The 25,704-nt window shown below is 32.9% G+C and overlaps 1 protein-coding gene across 3 annotated transcripts in view; it reads left to right on the top strand.

The window, feature by feature from the left end:
* Positions 1 to 25,704, top strand: part of Duox (dual oxidase) — a 211,724-nt gene that overhangs the window by 162,162 nt on the left and 23,858 nt on the right. For all 3 annotated transcript variants that reach the window (XM_089636693.1, XM_089636691.1, XM_089636692.1), the window contains exons 4-6: positions 3,219 to 3,380; positions 10,650 to 10,837; positions 22,462 to 22,545. In XM_089636693.1, coding sequence (XP_089492819.1) covers positions 3,219 to 3,380; positions 10,650 to 10,837; positions 22,462 to 22,545 — 434 coding nt within the window. The remainder of the gene's footprint in view (positions 1 to 3,218; positions 3,381 to 10,649; positions 10,838 to 22,461; positions 22,546 to 25,704) is intronic.

The raw sequence follows: 25,704 nt of genomic DNA, 5'->3' as shown, positions 1-25,704 counted from the left end.
GAGGAACTCATCTTTGCGTGCCTAACTATTAATAGGTAGAATTGTAGAATTCACAATGAGAAACGGTCCACACTAGAAAAGTTCCCTGGTCAAAATTTGTCATGCATTCGAAGTGAAATTCTTATCATTTACTTAATCTTCTTAGAATCGTCTTATGTGTTGTATGCATCATACAATATTGATTCACTACTAAATATTGCACAGCTTTATAAATTGTTAGCTACATATTTCGATAGAGTTCGATAGCATAAAAAATATTGAAAGTTCAGAAGTGAGGTATCGTAGAGAAGGGTTTTTTCTGAACTTAATCTTAAATGGTAAAAATGACTGTTCCAAACTGCATAAGTACAGTAATGTACCAATTTTATTTATGAATATTTTTTGTTAATAAATTCTTAAAAAGTCTGTATTATTTGGTACTCTGTCATGCCAAGAACATTGAGTTTAAACTTGAGATATATGTATTCTAGATTGACTTAGATTTTGAAACAATCAATTTTAAGTTAAAAAAATATCGTTTGAGCTTATTTAATTACTTACCAATTATGCATGTATTATTTTCACTGTTTTTACTATTCTGTAGTGAAAATAACAACCAACCATATAAATTATGATCTTTTCACTGTTGTTATGGGAAAAAGTCAGGCTTACATTAAAAATAAATATAATACTTCAAGTAATTAATTTGTTCGACAACATCCAATCTAGTGGATTTTAATACTACTAGTCTAATTTATAGTCCAATATAATCAACCAACTGCTATTTTATCAGTGAAACAGTTACCAATGTTTTATTATCTGCATCACAACCTGCTTGCCTAAAATACTGTTAGTAAATACTTGAAGTAATGGATTAGTAGTATTGATGTTAGAGAAGAAGCACTTTAATATTAGTGAGAAAAACGTATTATTGCATGAAGCCTTCGGCGGGATTAACGCCCGCTTAATTATTGTTTGATAGGTACATTATACTGTATAAATATTTCATGCATTCATCAATCTTTTGGCCTTTGTCGATGGTTACATGTAAAGAAAGTAACTGATATTTCAGACGCAAGTACAAATATACAGTTCATGCTTTTAATAATGATTTATGGGTACATCTGTAAATAAATAAGCACATTCATATTAGCATTTACATATACAGGGTTTCGCGTATGTTTTATTTTATTTATGGATACTTTAAAATGTTAATTCAACGCAGAAGGCCTCGATGGAAAGCCAGAATTATTAATTATGTTCGTATTTTCTTTGTGGACGCTGTGTGGAGAGATGGAAGGAGGGGATGGATAGAGAATTTCAGGGAAAATAATATTCTGGGGTTTATTCTTATTGGAAAAAAAAAAGTTTTACGTGAATGAGTTCCATATAAAATAAACAGCTAGAATACCTAAAAAAGAAGCTAATTTTTGAGGACCTTGATTTAGAGCTAAATGTACCTCTACAAGAGCAGTATTGGCAAAACTGATGTCAACATCAAAGTTCATTCGGCGGTTCCATTTCATTAAGTTGGTCGAATGGAGGTGATATTGGAAATTGGAGTTCATGTCTGCAGAGCCCCAGAAGCCTAGGCAAAGAGCAGCATTCAGCTTGAGAGCCGTGGTCAGCTTCACCTGGTATAGGTTCGTATTGCAGAACAGAGAAAACGAAAAACAGAAGCTATAAAATTATTCCGCCATCGAGCTGTGAGCACGTAAAAGCGACGACTTTCTTGGGTGTCAAATGTTAACAGTGTAAAATTTTATACATATTGAATTTGGTAGTGTTTTTCGCAGAACTCTCATTTTAAAATAACGATAGAAAAAAACAAAGCATTCCAACATGACGTCTTTGTTTTACAACGCGTGCAGACGGGTCCGTAAAATAGGGTAATCTGTGAACCCTTTCAGCACAGCACTTTTATTTTCACACAGAGACCACATTTTATGCTTAACACCTTAAATATATTTTTTAAATTTATTGTAAATAAATTTTATTTTTGTTCACTAATTTAGCTATTTTATAAATTTTATTTTTAGTATTAGGCCTCAAAGGGTTATTTTTTATTAACAAGAAAAAAAAATTAAAACACAAACTTTAAATTTTAATTTTTATTTCGATTTACAGTGCATACATATATAGATAACAAAAAAAATAATAATGGATCCCAGTTCGAGCAAATCAGCTCAAATCAATCAAACAGGATCTGTCATTACATTTACGATATTTGTCCATGGAATAAGGATTGAAACCTAGCTGAAAAAATAGACGCCATGAGAAATATCCTTCATAAGCGATACACAAAATACGGAGCTATTTATTTAACAAAATCAAGAGATATTAATGTATTTTTCATGTTTCTGAGTAAGAAATCCGGTATTGAAAGAGTTAAACAGGTTGCCCATTTTTCCAATGACCCCAGTTTAGTTTTTTTAACGTAAACTTTTTTATGATTGGTAGGCTTTTTCAAGCATTCTGACGATGTCCAGATCGCCATTTTGCCGGGTGCAAAGACCCACTCGTGCAAAAATAATTGCCTAACTGTAGATAGCGGGTTGAAAAAATCTCAAGATGTAGATACGCATTTTTTTTTTCAAGGACATCGTTTTGAAGCGAAGATTAAATGCGGAAAATTTAAAACAAAGGCATGACTAATGAAGTATTTCGGTATAATTGTAATAGCCTAATGTTACGAGTATTTTTCGAAGATTATGGCAGCGTTATTCCGAAGTCAACCTCGTTTGTAATTGTAGAACAAAGTAGTTATTTTAAATTGTATTGCGCTTGATTGTCATAGATCATTTGCAAAAAAAAACTAACGAAAATGATGTGCATACGTGGCTGTATTGTATTGACATGACCACAATCGCATTACGCAAACCCTTCTGAAACTAACATAACCTCACAGATAGATCGTATATAGGATCGGCCAAATGGAACAGTAAAAAAGCAGAGGAACGATTTTGTGTTAGATGAGATTAGGACAGGTTTAGATAGGCATGCACAGATAGACATGCTTTAGATAGAGCTACACGAAATCTTCTGTTAGTTAGTAGTGACTGATTGTGTTACGCGTGGAAGACATACTGGTTGTAGGTACCATTGTTTCTTCATTGTTATATTGAAATATGAACCTTATTATACAACACGTGTTCCATCCAATGTATAGGAAATCCAGTTGTTGGGGATGCTTTATTTTCTCTGGAGACATTTAAAAAAATATTATTTAATCTTTGCAGCAAACCACCTGACGCGTAAGACACCTTCTGCCTATGCTGATGGGGTGTACATGATGGCGGGGCAGAACCGACCCAGTCCGCGCAAACTATCGCAGATCTTCATGCGTGGACAGGATGGCATGGGATCCATGATGAACAGGACGGCGCTGTTAGCCTTCTTCGGTAAGTCCAACCAACAAACCATCCAACCTACAATTTAACTAATCAACCTAACAAACAACCAACCAACTGAATAAGAAACCAATCTGTGCTGATGGGGTTTACCTACATTGAGTCTTATTTGCATGGAGACTTTTGTGGTTTTTGAGAGTGTTCTCTCAGGGTTCTCATAAGTTGCTTATGCTTGCGATGAAAAAACCGTAAAAAATAACATCTAACCAACTAATTAAGTTAAAATTAAAACAGGGACGCTTAGATGGTTTGGATACGTACAGCGAATTAACGATGAAAGAAGTGTAAGGAGAATAAATGACGCGGAAAGTAATGATGGGGACGCCCGAAGAAGACATGGAACGATCAAGTGAAACAAAAACTTGAGTCCGGTCATGTCAAGAGTCAGATAACAGCAGAGTATGTATGAAACGATATATGAATGAGAATAAAGCAAATAGTGTTTGCCGTTACAGAGTTGTGTTGTAATTTTAGATCATTAAGTTTATTAGTCGTATCCTTTTTCACATCCTAGAAGATAAATATCACCATATTTTAAGTCTTGGATTAAAACAAAAAGATTTATTGCAAGAAGATAAGATATTAGGCAAAGAGCATTGTATGTTTTTTCTTTATTACTTTAATGTCATCACCTCACAAAAGCGTCGACTGTCTGGAGCCAGTTAGACAATACCTAATTAATTAATTCCTTAGGTAATTGGGAAAATGTAGAAGAAAGTAAGGAGAAGTTGGGAGAACCTCGGTTTTCAGATTTTCTAAATTTGGTTGCAATTGGTAACAACTACTTACTAAAAGTGCGGTACTTCTTCCTCTCTTGTCAACGGAAATGCTAAAATATCTTTTACTATTCATTTATTCAAATTTGGCCATCAATCTAATCGCCAAGTGTCTTGTTTTATTGCAATGCTCAAGCTTATTTCAAATATATTTGTTATGTAATTCTAATATTATACCGGATCCTCAAAATGTGCTCAGTCCAATTTCTGTATTTATGGCACATTTTGCAAATTGTTTGATTGCAATCGTAGCATTTATAGCACCATCGATTTTAATTGGATATCCGCGTAGGCCTTGAATTTTACCAGCATTGTTAAATTTAAGGTTTTTAACTTTATTACTGAATGATTGAGGACCCATTAGTAAGTATAAAAATCAGATCAAATCAATTTTGTTTTTTTCCTTTGCTATTTAATCGTGATGGAATAAGATTTAGAATAAATTTTAAAAAGTCCGATAGGACAAAAAAATATCACTTCGGATAAGACTGCGGCAGGTACATTTAAAAAATGACCTAACTTAGAAGCTGGACACTGATGAATTATTAGTCCATAATTGCGATGCGAAAAAAACAAATTTAAATTCAATTTCGAAGGTGATTTACGTTGAAATATTTGCTTTAAACATCTTAACATGGACGTTAACTAATGAGTGGCCTACCGTTTTTATTATATACCAACAATTCTTAAAGCCATCACAATAAATAATAATTACAGATGATGATCACACGGTTACCCTCTGAGACATTTAACGTTTAAAATCTAAAAAACATCAAACGTTTTTTTAAAACTTATTCATTACCCTCCGTGAGGTCACCTCAGTTAAATTTGCTGCCATAAAAAGCTCTCAGTAATCATGTTCCTAGTTTTTTTGTAGGAATTCTTAATTCTTAACACATTATCATAACGATGAAACATCGACATCATTTGAATAATGGATAATATGGAACACTTTACGGTATAATTTGTACTTTGAATTTGCGAAATTATACTTTCCTTTTGCAATTTTGATAATTGTATTTAATTTGTTTCGCATGCATCGTTATGAATTTTTATAGTTCGTTTTGTAATAATACATGTTATTTACAACGATATTGTTGTTATTGAAATTTGAATATCTTATCGATGTTTAAACATGCCAAATAATGATGGTAAGGAATTCTGGTAAAATTCAACTTCTTTAAGGACGGGTTGTTTCGGAGAATTTGAACAATTCATAAAATTTCAACGTTTATTTTCGGGTTCTGTGAAAGACTTATTCAAGTTCTGTTTTTATATCATTGTAGGCTAGTTGCTTGACAAAACTGAAATAAAAACAGAACTTGAAAAAATCGTTCACAGAACTTGAAAATGAACGTTGAAATTTGATGAATTGTTCAGATTCTCCGAAACAACCCGTCCTAAGAGTTTTTTATCAGATTCATTGAATAATTGCTCATTGCGTTCGTGACTTGTGAAATAATTACGCTTATTCGCAATAGGGCCAATATGATGTAAGGCGTAGCGAAATTTTGGGCAGCCTGAGCAAACTTACCAAAGCATCATAATATGATCGAAACTAATCTAATGATCACATTTATAACTTTATATGAATCATGCAGAAGCATTAGTCTAGGGACATCGACATGTATTTGATTTGAATTTAAGTTACAATTTGGGAGGCTAGTTTGGGTACCGCCGTCCAGGGAACCATTTATTGGATAACCAACACCTCTGCCATAAGTCACCCCAAGTGTCACCGCTTGGTGACTTAGCAGGGGTGCCCGGTTCATCGGTTGAAGTGTATTCAGAATGCGCCTGTCCGCCAGCTGCGTGGCATACCGGATCGGAAGAGGCTATTTTGGGGAGACCGTTTGACCTTATTCCAACCCACCCATCATTTACCTGTAATGTAATATTTTGAACAGAAAATAATTTTAATTGTCCATTCATTTGTCAAGAATACAGACGATCTCTGAGCTAATACTAATTAACAACTATTTTTCAAATACAATCCTGTTTCATAAATGTCCTATTTGTTTGCATGAAGCAATAAATAATGTATTCTTTATGTACATTATATTGTAAGAAGTTTATCAGGGGTCCTGGGAAGAATGGATATCTACTTATTCTATATTCTTAACTTAATGCAGAAGACACAGAGCCATCGAATAGATAATACACACTAGAAATTCCTTCCATATAGATTTGAATGAAATCTCATATTGACATAGACTTAATACATTTTGGTTCTAGCCCATTTAGAATGCGCTCTGTCTCTCTTACACTTGCCTTTCATCGTTCTGCATATGAAGTTTAAGCAAGGAATGGTCAGGCTTTTGGATCACGATACATGCCTTCATCGCATTTCTTGTATTCTTCTTTATTATACTTGTCTTTCATCGCTCTGCGTATCAAATTTAAGCAAGGAATGTTCAGGCTTTTGGATCACGATAAATGCCTTCATCGCATTTCTTGTATTCTTCTTTATTATACTTGTCTTTCATCGTTCTGCATTTCAAATTTAAGCAAGGAATTTTCAGGCTTTTGGATCACGATACATGCCTTGATCGCATTTCTTGTATTCTTCTTTATTATACTTGTCTTTCATCGTTCTGCATATGAAGTTTAAGCAAGGAATGGTCAGGCTTTTGGATCACGATACACGCCTTCATCGCATTTCTTGAATTCTTTTTTTATTTAATGCGTAGAGCCCATGCATTTGCTTTTTACGCCACTGATTTCATTTTACCCGAAATATTTCATCATGTATTAGATAATTTCCTCAAAGCAATCATCAAATGATAGCCATCGGATGCTCGAGCCCGAAAGAAGAGCGGCTCTCAATGATTTCTCCGCCTAATTAAAGACTGAGACAATACGAGTATAACCTAGCCATTCTTTTGACCTACTTTCCTCAACTAAATTACATCCTTTTATATCTTCGAGAGTTTATTTTAAAACACCTGTACACGCGCCGGGTGTGTGCAATGAATAATTATGTCTAATCATGGATTTCAACGTAATTTCTTTGACCCGTGAGAACATGTGACCTATTGTTTATTATTCTGCAATAATATTTTTTGTAGATACTTTTAACATTCCTGATATTATCTTATTACAATGAATTTAAAACTCATTTCGGGAAAGATAACCTTATAAAAATAAAATAACATTATTTTTTACATTAGAATATGAGTTTAAAACAGGGTTCAATTAAGTGTGTGAATAGTTAATTCAAAAATCTTTCGTAAATACAATAAGAAGGATATACAGAAATTAGAGAGTTCCAAAGAAAGATTGTATCACCATTAATAATAAAGCTGTTGTGAAAATATCCTTTAAGAGTTTTTGCCAATGTTTTTTTGTTTGTTACCGGATGTTTTGGGTTACTAGGTAATGGGTTGTATCGCGTATGTGTGGTGTATTGTAAGGAGTTAGTTCCAAATTTAGTCGTGTGAGTAGATGACAATAAGTGTATTTGATTTTGTGATCGTGTTTCGTGCTGATGCGTGTCGGAATTAAATGCTGGTTCAGTGTTGGTTTGTGAGGATTGATGAATTATTTGTAGAGTGCCAGGTATGATTGCAATTATGAATCAATTAAAACATATAATGAAAATATGTACGAGTGTATTTGTAAAAAATAAGATCAATTCCTACTACCAGCAAAATCCTTTCCAAAGTTTCAGCATATCTAGAAATTAGGAATCCAAAACTAATAATCGTTTTCTTGGGTGCTATCAGGACTTAATAAAGTGTAAAAAGAGATCAGCAGAATAAATAAAGAAGGAGTAATTTTCGTTTTTGTCAGAGTCAAAGTCAGAGATAACAAGATTTTATTCATTTTAGTAATGTGTTATTAATTATTTTTCAGTCACTAAATTAATAATAAATAATTATTTATTATTAATTTAGTGACTGAAAATATTTAAATAATAATGTTTGAATTGTTGTGGAAAACGTTTACTACATTTTTAACACGTAGGTGATTTAAGCCATAGCAACGGAATAAACTATTTGTCTCTTTATTTCTATTTCTTGCTTCTAAAACGGCCAATGTAAGTTTTCCGAAAAATATTTTTTTGATATTTTGCCTCAAAATTGGGTTATCTTCCGAATTCTAAAAGAACCTTTAGATTTCGAGAAAGGATTTTTGTTATTTTCGCGGGCCAATGGTACACTGGTAAATAACATTTCTGAACGTTAAAACTTGCTGAAGGTGTAAATTCTATATAGGCCTAGTGCAATTTGAAAAACTTATACTGGCCCTTTTGGAAGCACGCCACATTTTCATTTCGTTTATGTGATGTATGTTAATAAGTTGGGTATTCAAGCGATAGATGGCACTAGTCATAAAGCTTACTCCAGAGTCCGACAGATGTCGCTAGAGTGTAGCAATTGCCTGTGGGATATTATTGACAGACAACAAGCTTCTAGAAACAGAGAATTACCAACCCTCGGGTAATGAACAGTGTAGCTTAATCCAGACTTATTAATTTTTACGTAAATAAACACCATTATAGTAAAATAACCTTTTACTTTATCAAAGAGTTTCCAACACAGAAATCTGCAAGTAAGGCAGAGACATAACAGTTTTTAACAATGATTTTTGCTCTGTTCGTTCCACCGAGAGGTGTTACCGTATTCAGACCATTATTTGCACAATTATATTACACTAGCAGGCCCTGCGGGCGGCACTTCTTGCACGGCACTGATATTAACTGTTATGGTACCTAATATAATTTGCTCATAGGAGACTTGCAGTGCTTAAATATGTGTTACAACCATCAATGTCTATAAGTTAAATCAATATCGTATAGTTTGTCACAACAATTAAAGATAGTTATAACAAAGTTGACTGAAATAATAGATTATTACATATTGATTAATTGTACCCGTGTTTATGGATAAAAGGAGGGTAATTGTGCGATGAGATTAACAGTCGGTTTAATTAAAAGGTGTAAATTTTACTCCAACTGGTGGTAATTCTTTACCTAAAACTGTTACTGTATCTAATAAAGTTTAAAGTTAGAATATATATACACCTTCATCAGGAGAGTAAAAATCTATATATAAAGGTAGATTATTACAATATAGCGCCCCTGAGGTGATATCTCACAAAAGCGGTGCTATGCAAATTGTCCAATTAATAAATAAATATAATGTTTACATTTTATTATGTACGTATGGATTGATATACAATGGAAATAGATAAAATAATGTTATCCTATTAAACTTTATTTTATTAAAAAACAAATAACTTTTTTAACATCACTTTATTATATACAACCAATACATGTTTCATGAACGAAGTATACACCGAAGTCAAAATTTAAATATAGATTACAATTGGAAAAAAGAAGTGGAAGGAGGGGGGAGGGGTAAGAGTAGGCTGGGTTTATAAGAATTAGGAATTACAATATGAAAGACCAGTTAAGTGGGAAAATATTTAAAAGAGAGTTTATAAAAAAAAATCTTGTTAATTATATCTACTTTTATAAACATGTTCTCTTATTTCTAAAATTTCGAAATTATTTATTTGTGATGCTTTATATCCTGTGTGAAGTATTTTAAGACCTGAAAAAAAAAATTGCATAAAACCATAAAACAATATATTCATAAGACAAATAACATTTAATAACGGTTATTCTAATAAATTGAAAGTTGAAATACTAAATAAAAAAATTAAACATATTCTCTTCAAACGGTATTTTTACCCTATTTCTTAAGATATAAATAAACAATCAGGATTAAAGCATCGCAAATAAATAATTGTTAAATCTTAGAAATTATAAAACATGTCAATATAAAATCAGATATAATTAATAAGCAAAAAAAATTATAAATAATAATGAAAAATGCCATTGCAAAGTTTAAATAAACTTCCAGAAGAAATCTTCTTATGAAACCCTTAATGGTCAAGTAATTTTGCATATTTAAATATTCGCGCCAGTTATTTGGTTAGTTTTTACACCGCCAGAGGTGCGCTCTGTGTCGGCCAGCTATTGCCGGCCATATTGAATGAACGCGTGCTTTTTTCGTCAAACGTCAAACGTAATCACGTAATTGTGGATAATTTTCACTGTAATTTAATTAATCCAATGGATTATAAACTTTCTAAAACATATTTTCTTCGATATTATCCAAAAATTATATGAGGAGAAACGATATTTTTGAAGAAATATCGTATTACATGTGGCGATTCTTTTTCAGTATGAAATCGTGTCTTAATTTTTAATGTTTTATTTTTTTTGTATCCAGTCGCCTGCAAACCGAAATGAACCTTACGGTTGCTTAAAATTGAGAGGCAGATTGGTATTTTTTGCCTGCAGACCCCCAATGCAGAATTTATCCGAATCACATAATATGAATTTGACCAATCAGAGGGCCTACATCGTCCAGACGCTGGGACAATAATACTATCAGATTTAAGTATTTTACATTTTACTTCGGTTTCGGTTACATTAAATTATATTTACAAAAATTGTATTTTTGTTTTTCAGGCCAGGTGGTGACGGGCGAGATCGTAATGGCCTCTGAGTCGGGCTGCCCCATAGAGATGCACAAGATCGAAGTGGAGAAGTGCGATGAGATGTACGACAAGGACTGCAGCGGGGAGCGGCACATCCCCTTCCACCGGGCGGCCTATGACCGCAGCACGGGTCAAAGCCCCAACAGTCCCAGAGAACAGGTAAGAATACAGCATTAATCAATGTATGTCTTCAAATGTTGCCACGAGGTAGGCTCCGAATCAAGCTGCCCCATAAATATGCCCAAGATCAAGGTGGATAGAGTGTGACGAGATGTACGACAAGGACTGTAGCTGGGAACGGCACACCCTTCCACCGCAATTTTTATGTTTTTTTAGATTTTATGCCAATATGGGAAAAACATTTTAATAAATAAATGGCTTTCAGTATCTTTTTCAGAGAGTCGAGTAAGCGCCTGTATGTGGATCATCAAGGAAGGCAAAAGGCCACCAAAACAATGTAAATTTAACTCAGTAATGGAAAAATGTCAATCACACTCACAACGTAATTTCTTTGGCATAACAAAGAGATATTGATTGAGATTAATTGACCACAGTGAAGTTGCAACATTTCTGAAAGACTTTAAAAACGCACGTGTGGACAAGTAAATGATTTATATTCAAATTAATCATTTTTGTTAGGAACTGTCTTCAATGCCCTAGGGACTTTTTGGTTTCTGTTAGATATTCTAAGAGGTTGTCCTCAGGGTCCTCGTGTTTTCCATGTTTAATTGAAGTTAATTAAATAGCTTACTTTAAGCGGATTCCTTTTGTAAAAATTGTTCATGTTTTGCATTCATTATGATAGTGAGATATGTTAGCAAGTATTTATTTTTCAAACTTTTGTTTGAAGACAAAAATAAAGTCGTGTCAAAAGGCATTATACTCGCGAAATTAAAACATTATCACTAATACATGTTATAGGTACCTATGTCCCTAGGTATTATATAGTTGTTATTTATTATACCGTTATATACTTTACTTACGTAATTACGGGGTAAGATGGTTAATATAGAGTAATATAAATCAGTAAAGAGTCTAGAGGTCTTTGTCCAACTTTGCTGATTCGTCGTTTAAGGTTTTTAAAGCCTGTCAGAATAATCTTTGATCTGAAATCCATACGAACTGCATCAACCAGCATTGGACAATACATTTCAACGTTTTATTCATGAGTGGAATATTTCATTGATTCATTTTTGCACTGCTGGTCTCCAGCGAGGCGTCATATGCAGGCTCTATAATTATATCAATTTGAGAACATTCACGAAAACCCAATTGCATGAAATGCACGATTTTTCATTTCGCCAGCAAGATGCCGGCAGCATCCATTAAAATGCAGATTTAAAATTACAATGATTATTTTGTTTCTTCTGCATCTGAGTGACCACTGTGTGAATATGGACCCCGAGGGACCAGAATGCAATTTAATCATCATTCAGAGCACTGTAAACGTAATCTGCAAAAAACAATATAATGATGGCTGCTTTGTATTCGCTGCATGGAACCTCGCCGTATCGGTTAGATAAAACCTCGAAATCGTGATTGAAGGAAGGTACAACTGGAATAATATATTCTATTTTTGGGGGTTTATGCCAGAAGTGCCTGTCAGTTTTTTGTAATTTGATATACTGTAAAACGTCCCTTATTCCATCACTATGAATACCAATGTCAAGTAATGTAGATTGATGAAATTGTGGTCTATCTCATGTAGAAGTCAACTGTGGTCTATCTATCTCATGTAAAAGTCAATTGTAGTCTATGTAGAAGTCAATTGTGGTCTATCTCATGTAGAAGTCAATTGTGGTCTATCTCATGTAGAAGTCAATTATGGTCTATCTCATGTAGAAGTCAATTGTGGTCTATCTCAAGTAGAAGTCAATTGTGTATATCTCATGTAGAAGTCAATTGTGGTCTATCTCATGTAGAAGTCAAAATATCGGTTACGCTTTTTTTACGACAAGAAATCGATTAGAAATCCTCATTCCTGAGCGATTCATAAATTTAACGTAATAATAACTTAATATTTATTAAGAATCTCTTCAAATTATTGGTAATCCGGTTGAAAACGAGATTGCAGGCCCTTAACGAATGAATTAATAGGTTTCCTGATAAACTTTTAGTAAAATAAGAATTGTCGATTAAATTATAATATCGGAACACGTGCCTTACTCAAATTCATATGCATAAAAATCATAATATTTTTGCACAACTTCATTATGTATTATCAAGGCAAATTCAGATGCATAAACAAGCATTCCAATATATTATGAATTTACTAAAAGTTTTTCAGAAAACGGCCTGAAATCCCTTTTTTTACCAGATTACCAATAATTTGAAGCTATTTTTAATGAAGTAGCAATACTCATTTTTCTCTTCGCACTTCTAGTTTTTAACTCTTTCAGTGCCGATCACCCCCATGGGAGTGGCATCCATCGCACATCGATTGGCATACAAATATGGCAGCGACCGAGTTAAAGCAATTCACCTTGAAGTGTATCGTTTGAGATCGGACAAAATGACTATTTCTTCTTGCATTACGTTCGTTTTAATAAAAAAATCAAAAAATCACGGACATCACCTATTAAATTTGAACACTTTATATAGATTAATTTTGATTACACATCCAATATTGGCCAAGTTTTAATCTTCTGAAATAATCACTCAACTTGTACCAACTGCTCTGCGGCATCTCACGTTTGTAACACGTAATATAAACGCCAATAAGTGTGCAGGTAAATGTTTGAAAATATAATTGAGGTTGAATCATTGTAGTTAATCGGTGGTTCGAATCAATCGGCTATACCGATATTACCGGTAATCAAAAGCCTCTTCGGTGGATGCTTCGGAAACTGGCACCAGATTAAAAGTTATTCTACTTTGTTTAAATCATCTCTTGTATTTTCATAGTATAGATTATCATTATTGAGACATATTTGTCATTTAAGTCTTTACCAGCAGTGTTGAGAGAGGTGCATTGTAATTATTTATTCTATAAAAATATCCTCGTATATACTAAATACATGTTAGAAATAACGATCAAACACACCCCTAGTGTTCAGATTCAAGGCGCTTCTTCCACAAAGATATGCAAGTATTCGATACTCAAGATGATTCAAACATCTTGGTGACGACCATGGTATATTAATTTAAGGATTTAAGGCGATGCCATACGTAGTACCTAATTCAAAATCATTTGTTTTTGGTTTGAAAATTTGGTCGCCTAGAAATGTTTCAGATGCTTTGATTAAATACTGCGAGTAGAATACATCTTGGCCTTTGAAATAATCGAGTATTTTTTAGATAAGCATTTTTATAAGCCCAGAAAAAAATAATGTAAAGGCCTATGAAAACTGCTTTAAAGTTCAAAATATCCTACTTACCAACCCATTTTCGGTTATGATTTTATTGTATAGTGTGGAAAATTAAGATATTTATAAAATGATCGAAAAAAAATTAAATATTTATGCCCGAACATCCACAAAATAAAATAAAAGGCACTTTTTGGCCATGTTTTTTTCTTGCATAAATCAAAACAGGCGGACGGTGTTAAACGGGAATTTAAACCATTTTTATCGCCATCTACTTAAGGGTTGGTATTAATAGCGGTTCAATTTAAAATATTACACGACGTAGTGCATCGCCTTAAAAAAAGTAGTTATTCAAATTTTTCAGTATTATAAAAGACAGCTGAAAAGCGATGCTCTTAAGGTTCATCAAAAGACGTAACAATAATACCCGTTTGGCAGCACCTGTACATGAAAATATAGGTTCATTGTCATGTCAGTTTGCACTGTCGGGAATCGAAATGTTACCTCTTGTATGCGCTTAACTCAAAGTCATATGCATTAACCATTTCGCTACGTAGCCCTATTGCAAGTAAGTGAATATAATATAATCTAAGGAGGTGCAGATAAGCGAAGCTAAGCTAAGTAATAATGAGATCTAAGATCAGAGTATCTACCACTTTGGAACCTGTAGCATCTACAGGGTTTTCCAATAAGAGGTGTTATTTTGATATTCAATCGTAAAAGATCAATTGAATCTTGTTGAAAGCAAACGTTGTCCAGATCAATACCATCCAATTCCGGCCATGAAAAATCATTAATCATTTTTCGATAGCGCAATCCATTCACCGTAACTGTTGCTCCAGCCTCATTTTCGAAAAAGTAAAGTCCTATGACTCCGCTGGACCATAAACCGCACCAAACAATCACACGTTGAGAATAGAGAGGCAATTTTAACAATAATTCTTGGGTTTTCCGAGCCCCAGATGCGACAATTTTGCCGAATGTTGACGAATCCACCGAGGTGGAAATGGGCCTCATTAATCAAGATGATTTGCATTTGATTCACTCAAGTGAATTTTAATAATTTCAATGCGTTGTTGAAATGTCTATCGTTCCATTTTTATTAATGGCGTAGTTTTTACTTATCAAATGTCAAAAAATGACAGCTTCAAAAGTAACATCTACCGAAATAGCGGGCTATTCAAAATAACACCTCTTATTGGAAACCCTGTACTATGGATAATAATATTAATGTGAAATAAAACAAATCTGTTTCTCTGAGCTTAGACGAATTAAAAGCGAAGATAAGCTACTGAGATAACGCGTGTGGTTTAACTGAACTAGGTCTAGTGGACTTACTTGAGATTTATTGCTTTTAGTATCGTGCATAAGTTCGTTGGTCAAAAAAAACTTTTTATTCTGAAATTTTCGATTTTGAAGGGTTATTAAACTTTTGGAGTCAGGCACATGCTTTGACTTATTTTAAAAGAAAGTATTCAGCTGATATTAACCCACTAGTGACCGATAATTTTTTAATTTATTTCCTAAAAAAATATCAACTTCGGAATCGATTCATTCGAAAAGAATAGCTCAATTAAAAAAAGTTACACTACAAAATCGACCCCAAATGTTATGTAGATTCACCAGTTTCCAGTTTATACTACGAGTTTCCGGAGACCGTATTTAGAATTTAACCGCCTGATTCGGAATATACCAATAAGTTTAAAAAAAAACTGTAATGTGCGACTTCTGAAATCACCACCACGGAGGTCGTCCTTACAAGTAATAACTTTTCCGCTTGGGCTCGATTCCCAGAGACAGAGGATAATAAACAATTATCGTTAATGGCTTGTGGAATTATCAACCGTACTATTTAATTGATGTGAGCAGCTTACTCGTATATTATTATACTTAGCGACTAGGTACTTCGAATGGCCTAAATACTTCAGCGAGAATGTTCAAATCGATAGCAATTAAACGGCAAATAATGTTCTTCAGAAGCGCATCTTCAGGTTGTTCCAAGGTCTAGTTATACCAGTGTCTTCCAAACTGTGTGCCACGAAGATAGAAGCTTCAAAACAGTTCATTTTCATTTTTTCATATGTATTCAAATAAATATTTGTGTCGTTCGTACATAGTAGTGAAAATTAAAATCTTTCGCTGACAAGTTAAAACTGTGAACCAGCTTGATTGCTTCCCAGGTGTAGACACTTCCTCAAACAATTTTTTTTTAAATGCCAGAAATGCAGAGAACATTAAAACTCCTTTCTGTATCATTTTTCATCACTTGATTATAAAATGTACCAGTGGGACATCCATCAAGAATCAGAACAAGGTATCAATTCTCCAATCCAGGCCGCTCGCAATCGCCGTTGAAAGTACATACATTGCTCGACATCTTATCTTTTCTCGTCGAAGGTACATACTTACATATGCCAAATGTCAAAAGTCGTTCGACTCGAACAACGAGTGGGTCGAACCACTCGTTGTTCGAGTGGAATGACTTAATCGAGAATCGAGACACTAACAGAGCAGAAAAATTTAATAAATCTAAAAAGCGACCCTGTGCACAAAGCCTTATTTTATAAGCTAGAGTTAGCTAGAGCATTTTGTATATCGCTTTGGAGTCAATATCCTCGATTGGATTACAACAGCAATCAAAGCTCTGTTGCCGCTTGGATCGTCTTATATTTAGGAATTTGGTTTTTAACGCTCGTGGAAATGAACGGGACGCCAACGCCAACCCGTTGGCGTCATGTATTTTTTATCAGGATATTTTTTAAATGTGGATGAGTGTTTCAGGCGAACAATTATTGCTTATAAAAATAATTGTTATCCTTTGTGCTATGCATAAATAAAATCTTGTCTTAAAAACATTAATTTATCAAAAAAATAATAATCATCAAACATAACTTTGATTGAGAAAAAATGGAACTTTAATGCATCTTTTACCGTCTACCACCACATAAACAGTTATTTCTTTTAGTAATTGTGTAGATACCAAGTTCTATTTATATATTTTTGCGTACTAAGTGTGCAGCGGAATTCTACAAGTTTATTAAGCTTTTAAATACGTTTTTTATTGAACAAGCAATGCGTTTTGCTATGTTTTTGCACAAATAAATTAATATTTCCAAGCTCCAAAGCTCATTGGTAGACCTAATAATTTCATAAAAAAAAACTTTTAAATTTCATGACGCCAGGGCTTAATGTTCAATATTTTTTACTGCTTCGAACACAATGATTTTTTAGTTACTCGGGCCACAATGCATATACTCGAACATTGCCTTTATATTGTCATTTTGGTAAATATTCGGAATCGCTGGACACGGATTATACGAAATATTTTTTAATAAAACCTTCTGATTTCCCTTAATTACAATAAAAGGAAGTAACATAAAAATATTTTATTTTTCGAGTTTGGCCAAAACAGTACCTAACTAGAATTTGCATTCAGAAATGATTCAATTTCTAGCCACTCGTATCAGGAATACCAACAAGAGAAAATGTCATCAACAGAAATCATTCCAGCTGTCATCCCATGTCATCCTATACAACGAAAGTGAATTTTAGATTTACGTAATTAAAAATTAAAATGCTAAAATTAAAAATATCCCAAATGCAGTCAGATTCCTTTTATAGTAATTAAGGTAAATCAGAAGGTTTTATTTAAAAATATTTCATATAATCCTTGTCCAGCGATTCCGAATAATTACTGTTATTTTTTTATTTATTAATTCCTAATTAAGGGTAGGTAAATAACGAAAATATAACAAGCAGTCAACCATATTCAAAGTAAACGTGCATGAAATTTTTTTTATAGACAAACCAAAGATTCGTGTTTCTTTAACCCTTCCGGCTAATTTGTTCGCTTTTGGGAACAACTCATATGGTCTCACAAAAAGTTGTTGTATCTATCTCTCTTACTATAATGGTGAAAAATATTATGACAGTGTTAGAAAGGAAAAAAAATACCACATTTATATTGAAATCTAAAAATTAACCACAGATGAATTTAAATGTGCACCTTTATGAAACCAAAGACTCAGAGTTCCGAACGCAACTTGAAAACAAAATTAAATTTGGTGAATTTTTTATCAAATATTTTTATATGAAGCGACAAACAAATGAGGTAACAATAACGAAATACTGATTTAAATACTTTTAATTTTCAGTAATTTAAGCGAGCCATTTTTATGTATTATTTATGTTTGCATTCAAAATTTGAATATTTCAAAGAATATATGTTTCTTTCCAATAATAAAATTTGAAAGTGTATTTCATCACCTTCCAAAAACAGTTCTAGTTTTCGGATACGTTCAGAAATGTTCCATTTGATTTCGTCCTCTGTGTGACATGGACGCCATCTATCAAAGATTGCGTAAATTGTTATAGAGATTTCGCACAGTGCACTGTAATTTAATAATGCCCTTACTAGAACTGGAAAAAACTGTCATTAATTTGGTGTTAACTAAACTCACCAAGGGAATTCTTTCCGCTGAGAAAGAATTAAATATGAATCAAGACTAAAAAAACTTGCACGTTGTAGCATGTCCTTTTTTATTCTCGGCTTTGAAGAAATATCCGTTTTTTTTACTAGGATACCTAGCAATCGGAAACCATTATACAGTTTTTGTGTTGTGAAAGTTATCTACGTTAGCTACTGTAAAGTTAAATAAGAAAATCTTTGTAGGTACCTATCGTTGCTTCACTCGTAAATACAGGGTGTAAAAAGTCTAACCAGACTAAAGTGATTTCTGAGCTTAATTGGAGTAAAAAATGTTGACGGCATTTCGGTCTACGATGTGTATAATAAGGTTATTTTAAATTAAAAATTAAATTAATTAATTAAATTTAAAATGATACAGGTGCCCTTATAATAATAAATATAATGGGCGAAATCACATTATAATTTTTAAGAACACGTGTTACGATTTCCATATAAAATATTCGTGCTGAAATGTTATGAAATCTGTCAATTCATTCTTCAAAGGCCTGCAGTCCCGTTTTTAACAGGAAAACGAATAATCTGACCAGAATTTTAATAAATCAACAATATATTTTGTTTTCTCCTTGCACATGCCGGATTTAAGCCCGTGACCGCTGGATTCGTAATCGAGAATCCTAACCACTCGACCTCGGAGGTCTTTATATAAAAATATGTTGAAGTAATTATAGTATTACTCAACCATTCTTTCAATGTCGTTTTATCAATTTTCGGTTAGTTTCTTGTGCTAAATTTGCCTAACGAGGTGCTCATTTAACAAATGGTAGGAAGTATCGCGTTGGATAAACATAAATATAATTTCATGTCTAACTAAATTCACGTAATTGAATTAATTTAATGAAACTTCAGATGATTAATGGTATTGCATAATGTAAATTTTTTTTTGTATGTTCTTTAGTAAAACTATTGTTCACTGTTTACGCAAGCAGTGAATTAGAAACTGATTTGGGAGATTTTACGATTTTGTATCTTTTTTTTAGTATATCTCAAAAAATCAGTTTTTAACTCTGGATGTGGAAAAGAGCGTTGGTTAGATGGCGAAGGTATCAAATCTTAATCAGTTTTAACTCTGGATGTGCAAAAGAGCGGTGGTTAGATGGCTGTCGGTGTCAAATTGTATTCAGTTTTAACTCTGTTAGATGACTGAAGGTGTCAAATTGTATTCTGTTTTAACTCTAGAAGTGAAAAAGAGCGGTGGTTAGATGGCTGTCGGTGTCAAATTGTATTCAGTTTTAACTCTGTTAGATGACTGAAGGTGTCAAATTGTATTCAGTTTTATCTCTGGATGTGCAACAGATAGGTGGTTAGATGACTGAAGGAATCAATTTTATTCAGTTTTAACTCTGGATGTTCAAAAAAGCGGTGGTGAGATGGATGAAGGTGTTAAATTGTATTCAGTTTTAACTCTGGAAGTGCTAAAAAGTGGTGGCTAGATGGCTAAAAGTGTCAAATTGTATTGATACTTTTATATTACTTCCTGAATTTTTTCTTTTTTCTTTCTTGCCAATTTTTTTTTTTTTTTTTTTTGTAATTATTTTTTTATTTTTAATAATATGTTTACATGGTACATTATTCATTTTACATCTTGTATTTTTTTACTACTCTTCCATTGAAAGCATTTGCTTGTGTATGGAAGGGGAGTGTACATAAATGTTGTTGTTAGTTAGTACTTAAATAATTCTTTTTACATAAATGTATGTTTGCTGTAGTATTTTTTTGATAGTAGTGAAGGATAATATATTAATTTATTAAATTTAAAAAAGAAAGGAAGTTATGGAAAACTAAGGATATTTGTGAGATTAATTAAGTGACAGTAGTTTTTTTTTCAGAATATTTTTAAAATGTCTCTTGACAGAGAGCAGTATTCGGGTTTTATCATTAATGCTTCTGATTTCTTCTGGTAGACGATTGAAAAAAGTTCTTCCCTGGTAAGTATAATGATGTTGGGCAAAAGACGTATTTAGTTTTGGGCATAGAAAAACATGTCTAAGTCGCGTTCTGTTTTCATTTAAAAATTGATATTTATCTTTTTCTTTTATAATTTGGATTAATGAGTTTTTAATATATAGGTCTTTAAATGTAGGTACTTGAAATTCTTCAAACAGGCGTTCTGTTGGGTAGTCAAAGGATTTTTTTAATATAATTTTAAAAATTGTTCTTTGTATAATTTCAATTGGAAGAAGGTTACATTTATACGCGGATCCCCAACTAATAATAGCGTATTGTAAAGTGGATTGAACTAAGGCATAGTAAATTAAATATAGATTTTTTATCGACAGAAAGTTTCTAATTCTTAAAAATATATATATTAATTTTCTAATTTTGTTTACTACTTGACATATTTGTTCCTTCCATTTCAGATTTTTATCAATAATTACTCCTAGATATTTAATTTTATTTGTTGTTTTTAGTACTGTACAGTTTGATTTGCAATAGTTTTGGCTGTGAATTTTAGTATTATTATGTATGACAATGTTAAAATTTTTAGGAGTATCATTTGTATGGATTGCAAATGGAATTACAAATGTCTTTTCTTTATTAAGTGACAGTAAATTAGTGTCGAAAAAATTCTTGAGCGTGTTGATGTCTTCTGTGGCCTTTAATTCTACATTTTCCCAATTCGTATCACTTATTATTAATACTGTATCATCGGCGTATGACGTAATTTGACCATGTAAGGGTTGAAAATATCGTTTACATATATAGTAAATAGAATTGGTCCAAGCACTGTACCTTGGGGGATTCCAAAGCTTGTAATCTCTTGATCACTATTAACACGATTTATTTTTACTACTTGAGGACGGTTTTTTAAGTAGTCGGTGATCCATTTAATTGCGTTGCCTTTTATGCCAATATTATTCAATTTTTTTAATAACATCTCATGGGATATGCTATCAAATGCCTTTCTAAGGTCAATAAATATACCCGCACATTTTTTACCTTTATCTAATGATTCGTAAATGTATGAAGTTACGTTAGCAATAGCATCTTGTGTGCTGAGTGATTTTATAAAGCCAAACTGGTTTTTGTGTAATATTTTATTATTATCTAGAAAATTTACCAATTGTTTTTTTACTATTTTTTCAAAGATCTTTCCTATATTAGAAATTAGACATATTGGGCGATAATTCGTTGCTTGATGTGGATCTCCAGATTTGTAAATAGGTGAGATTATTGTGGTTTTGTAGTTCATTGGAAAAATTCCATTTGTTAAACTTAAGTTTATTAAATGAGTGATAGGTTTTATTAAGTGAGGTTTCATAGTTTTTAACATGTGTGTCGTAATAGAATCAAAACCGGGGGACGAACCTCCTTTCATATTTTCTATTATTTTCGAGATTTCACATTCTGTTGTTGTTTCAAACATTGAAAGTATATTACGTTTCTGTATATTTTTATTTTTATGGTTTTCTTGGTTTGAAGGCTTATGAATATTTTTCGCAAGATTTTTCCCAACATTTGCAAAGAAGGAATTAAATATGTTTGCACATTGTTTAGGCTGTATATTGGCATCTATAATTTTTTTATCATGTTCAATGTACTTAATGTTTTGTGTTTTTTTTGTATTTTCTATGGCGAAATTCACAGTTTTCCACATTTGTTTATGGTTATTTTCTGAAGTTAATATTTTATTTTTAAAATACTATTCTTTACTTTTTTTAATATAATATGTTAATTTATTTTTATATTTTTTATAGAAAATATATGCTTTTTCATCTTGGGGATTTTTTAAAGTTATTTTGTAAAGTTTTTCTTTATTTCTGATAGATATAATAAGTCCTTTGGTACTCCAATATTTTTGATATATTTATGGCATACTTATCTACTGGGTTGTTTATGATTTTTTTTACATTGACCCTAGATTGATCTATTTGTCATCTTGATATATTGTATAATCTATACAAATGTACAAGTAAACGCATTTTAAACGGACTTAAATAAATACGTATTTAAAAAAATCAATAATAATTGTGTGTTTTGTTTGTCCCCAGATCAACTCCATGACCTCCTGGATTGACGGCAGCTTCATCTACAGCACAAGCGAGGCCTGGGTGAATGCTATGAGGTCATTTCAGGTCAATATATAACATGCTTAGCATAGTCCTTATTACTTACCTGCAGATCAGATGCAAGAAGCCAATGCTCAAACACTTGGCTTTCATAATCTTTTTATGAGCCTTCAAGCATCTTTGGGCATGGGCTCTTTTTTCCAGATATGCAGATCCTTGGCGTCCTTGTTTCTCTCCTTGCTTTCATAATACTTACCACAAACATAATAAACTAAATCATCAATGTAATTCAGTCCAGTTTTTTTTATCAAATGTGAACTCTTCATCTATGAACTGTGAATTCATAGATAAAGAGATCATCTGTGAACTCTTCACACTTGTCAAATTGTCAGGGTCATAGATTCGGGGCAAATTTTTCTAAAATATCTGGATTGCTGAAATGACCGTTCAAGAGCATTTATGCCATCAAAAAAGCAGCTACCCCGCATTCCAGAAAAGATGACTGACAGCATAACCAGGGATAGTACGAGAAGTTTCTAAATTATCCCGAAATATGTGGCTACCTTAGAAACTTTTTTTAAATTTATCAATTTGGGCTGGAAATGTTGAAAAACGTTTGTTTTATAAGCTATTTAGAATTAAAAACCTATTGTAAATTAGAAATTAACTTTGAATTTACTGAAATGTTTTTATACACAGTACATATAACTAATCCCCTATACTTTATCCACTTATATTAGAAGAGATAAACTTATATGTACCTAACAAGTATACTCGTGGGAGATTCCGTGCACTCTTAGATACTCCGAAAGCGAGGACTTCTGCCTATCAGAAAGCGCCAATCAACAGAGCGACTAAAATGCCGATTCTGCATTGACCGTCGACATGTTCAATGTCACTTACAGACAGTTCGGCAACTATCTGTAGACGTATGTCACAAACTAGTTAACCTGCCCATGACTTTTTATACTTACACAAACGTGCTTAACTATTTGTGATATTGTCCATAATAATACATATTGGTGCATAACCGTTTTAGGGAGAATAAAAAAAAATTGTACAAAATAAGAGCTGCGTGTAAAATATCAGTTCCAAAAATGTTTACGTCAATTTTTTTAAGCTTCAAAGTGTAGCGAAATTTTGAAAGTTGTTGTATTCATATTAAATTTGCATTAAAGTGACAGATCGGTAACCCGGGGGTGAAGGATATAAATATCGCATAATAATTTATACGGCACTGATCAATTCGATTAAACAATGATGTTGGTCATCAATATTAATAATCAACAATGACAAACAAAAAGTAATATCTATGTCATGGAGCTGAACAGTTTAAACCGCTCGGTGCTTTTTAAAACTGGATCTTAATATATTATCAATGACTGTCAGTGTTTTAATGACAAAGATATATTGGATTAATGAATGTGATTACTCAATCAGTGATCCGGTTGTTTTTATAATATTAAAAATAATGCATAGAAAAGTTAAAAGCGATATTAATCGGAGTACCTGCTATACAAACTCGAACGACATTTTGCTTAAATTACCAAGGAGACATTTCTTATGTAATCTTTTCACTCTAGTGATGCGAATTTGTTGTTTGCTTCGCGTCTTTCGAAAGAAGACTAAGGACGGATTGTTTCCGAGAATTTGCACAATTCATCTGTGAAAGTTCTAGTCAAGTTCTATTACTATTTTAGTTCTGTGAAGCAACTGGCCCATGTTGATATAATAACAGAACTTCAATAGGACTTTCGCAGAACTTGAAAATTAACTTTGAAATTTGATGAATTGTTCAAATTTTCTGAAACAACCCATCCTAACAGTTCACAATGGATGTATGACACCAACCAACTCTGATGCATGACAGGGAGGCACGGAACTGGTAGAGGAAAGGTTAAAGTAGACTGGATGATGTGGAAAAGAGATCCCTTAAGCGTATGTGTTATAAGGTATGTGGAGAGATCTAGAAAGAATGCAAAGATTAGTAAAGCGTATTTAAATTAAGACATTGGGAAGGAAACATGATTTGATGATTTAGACGTGTGGAGTGGATAAATGGGAAAAGAGTGTGTTTGGTCTTGAAATGAGAATATGATTGATTCCTATCGGAATGTAATTCATCCATTTAACTAACTAACAATCGCGCCGTTTCCAAGCAGAGAAGACGGACCGCCAAACATCTCGGTCTTGGCACACACTCCTTCGCTCACTCACATTCATACATCGTCTCATACATACTTTTCTGTTATTTCGACTCGTGACATGGCCCGACTCAAGTATCTGGCTTACTTGGTCGTGCCATATCTTCCTCGGGCGTCCCCGAATTCTTCTGCCATTCATACGCGTCGTATATTTTCCTTACACTCCATTCTTTGTTCATTAGCTCTACATGCCCAAAACATGTCATTTATCCAGTTCCTTACCTTACCCTAACCATAATCGCTGGCCGGAAACTATTCAAATATTGAACATATTTATTGCAATAAAATTGCGCAAGTTCGAATATTTTTATTTTGGATCAGTAAGAAGGATTCAGACTATCGTGGAAACATGTTGTTGGTGTTGTTCGTGTTTATTATATAATCTCGTTAGTACTCATTCGTTTGGCGATAATTACCTCGACGTATCGCGTTAGAATTAACTATATTAAAGGATTATGATGTTATGTGCTCCTTAGCAAAGATGTTTCAAGTGATTAGTCATCCTTTTTCCTTTCCGCACCATGTTTTATCCTACATAATATACTATCGCCCGATGTCATCAAACACCATTTCGTTTTTGTTTACAGTCCACATTAAAGTTCATAATATGAAGCTGTATAATTCGTATGCAGATTCAGATCCAACATAACACAAGGAGAATATAGAGACGCGAAAGTGAATGGGACTTCTTATACCATTCTATTAAGATTATTACCATTCTATTCTATTCTATCAATTCCAAGGAAGACATGATACGACATGCACGAATCTTGTCCAGATTATGTATGAGACTATGAATGAATTAATAAGTCTGTGTCATGACCAGTGGCGGATCCAGGGGGGGGGTCACGGTGGTCATGACCCCCCCTGGGCCCCAGCCCAGGGGGGGTCATGACTACCTAGGTCCTGGGCCCATCCAGGACCTAGGTGGACCACTAATTAAAATTGTTAAACATAATGTTTTTATATATTTTTTGTCACAATATAAATTTTATTTAAGTACTTTCAATATTTAATTAAT

Source organism: Hesperophylax consimilis, chromosome 10 (genome assembly GCF_061612785.1).
Source record: "Hesperophylax consimilis isolate HC1 chromosome 10, BYU_Hcon_1.0, whole genome shotgun sequence".
NCBI lineage: Eukaryota > Metazoa > Arthropoda > Insecta > Trichoptera > Limnephilidae > Hesperophylax > Hesperophylax consimilis.
This window is presented reverse-complemented; position numbering and strand designations above follow the sequence as displayed.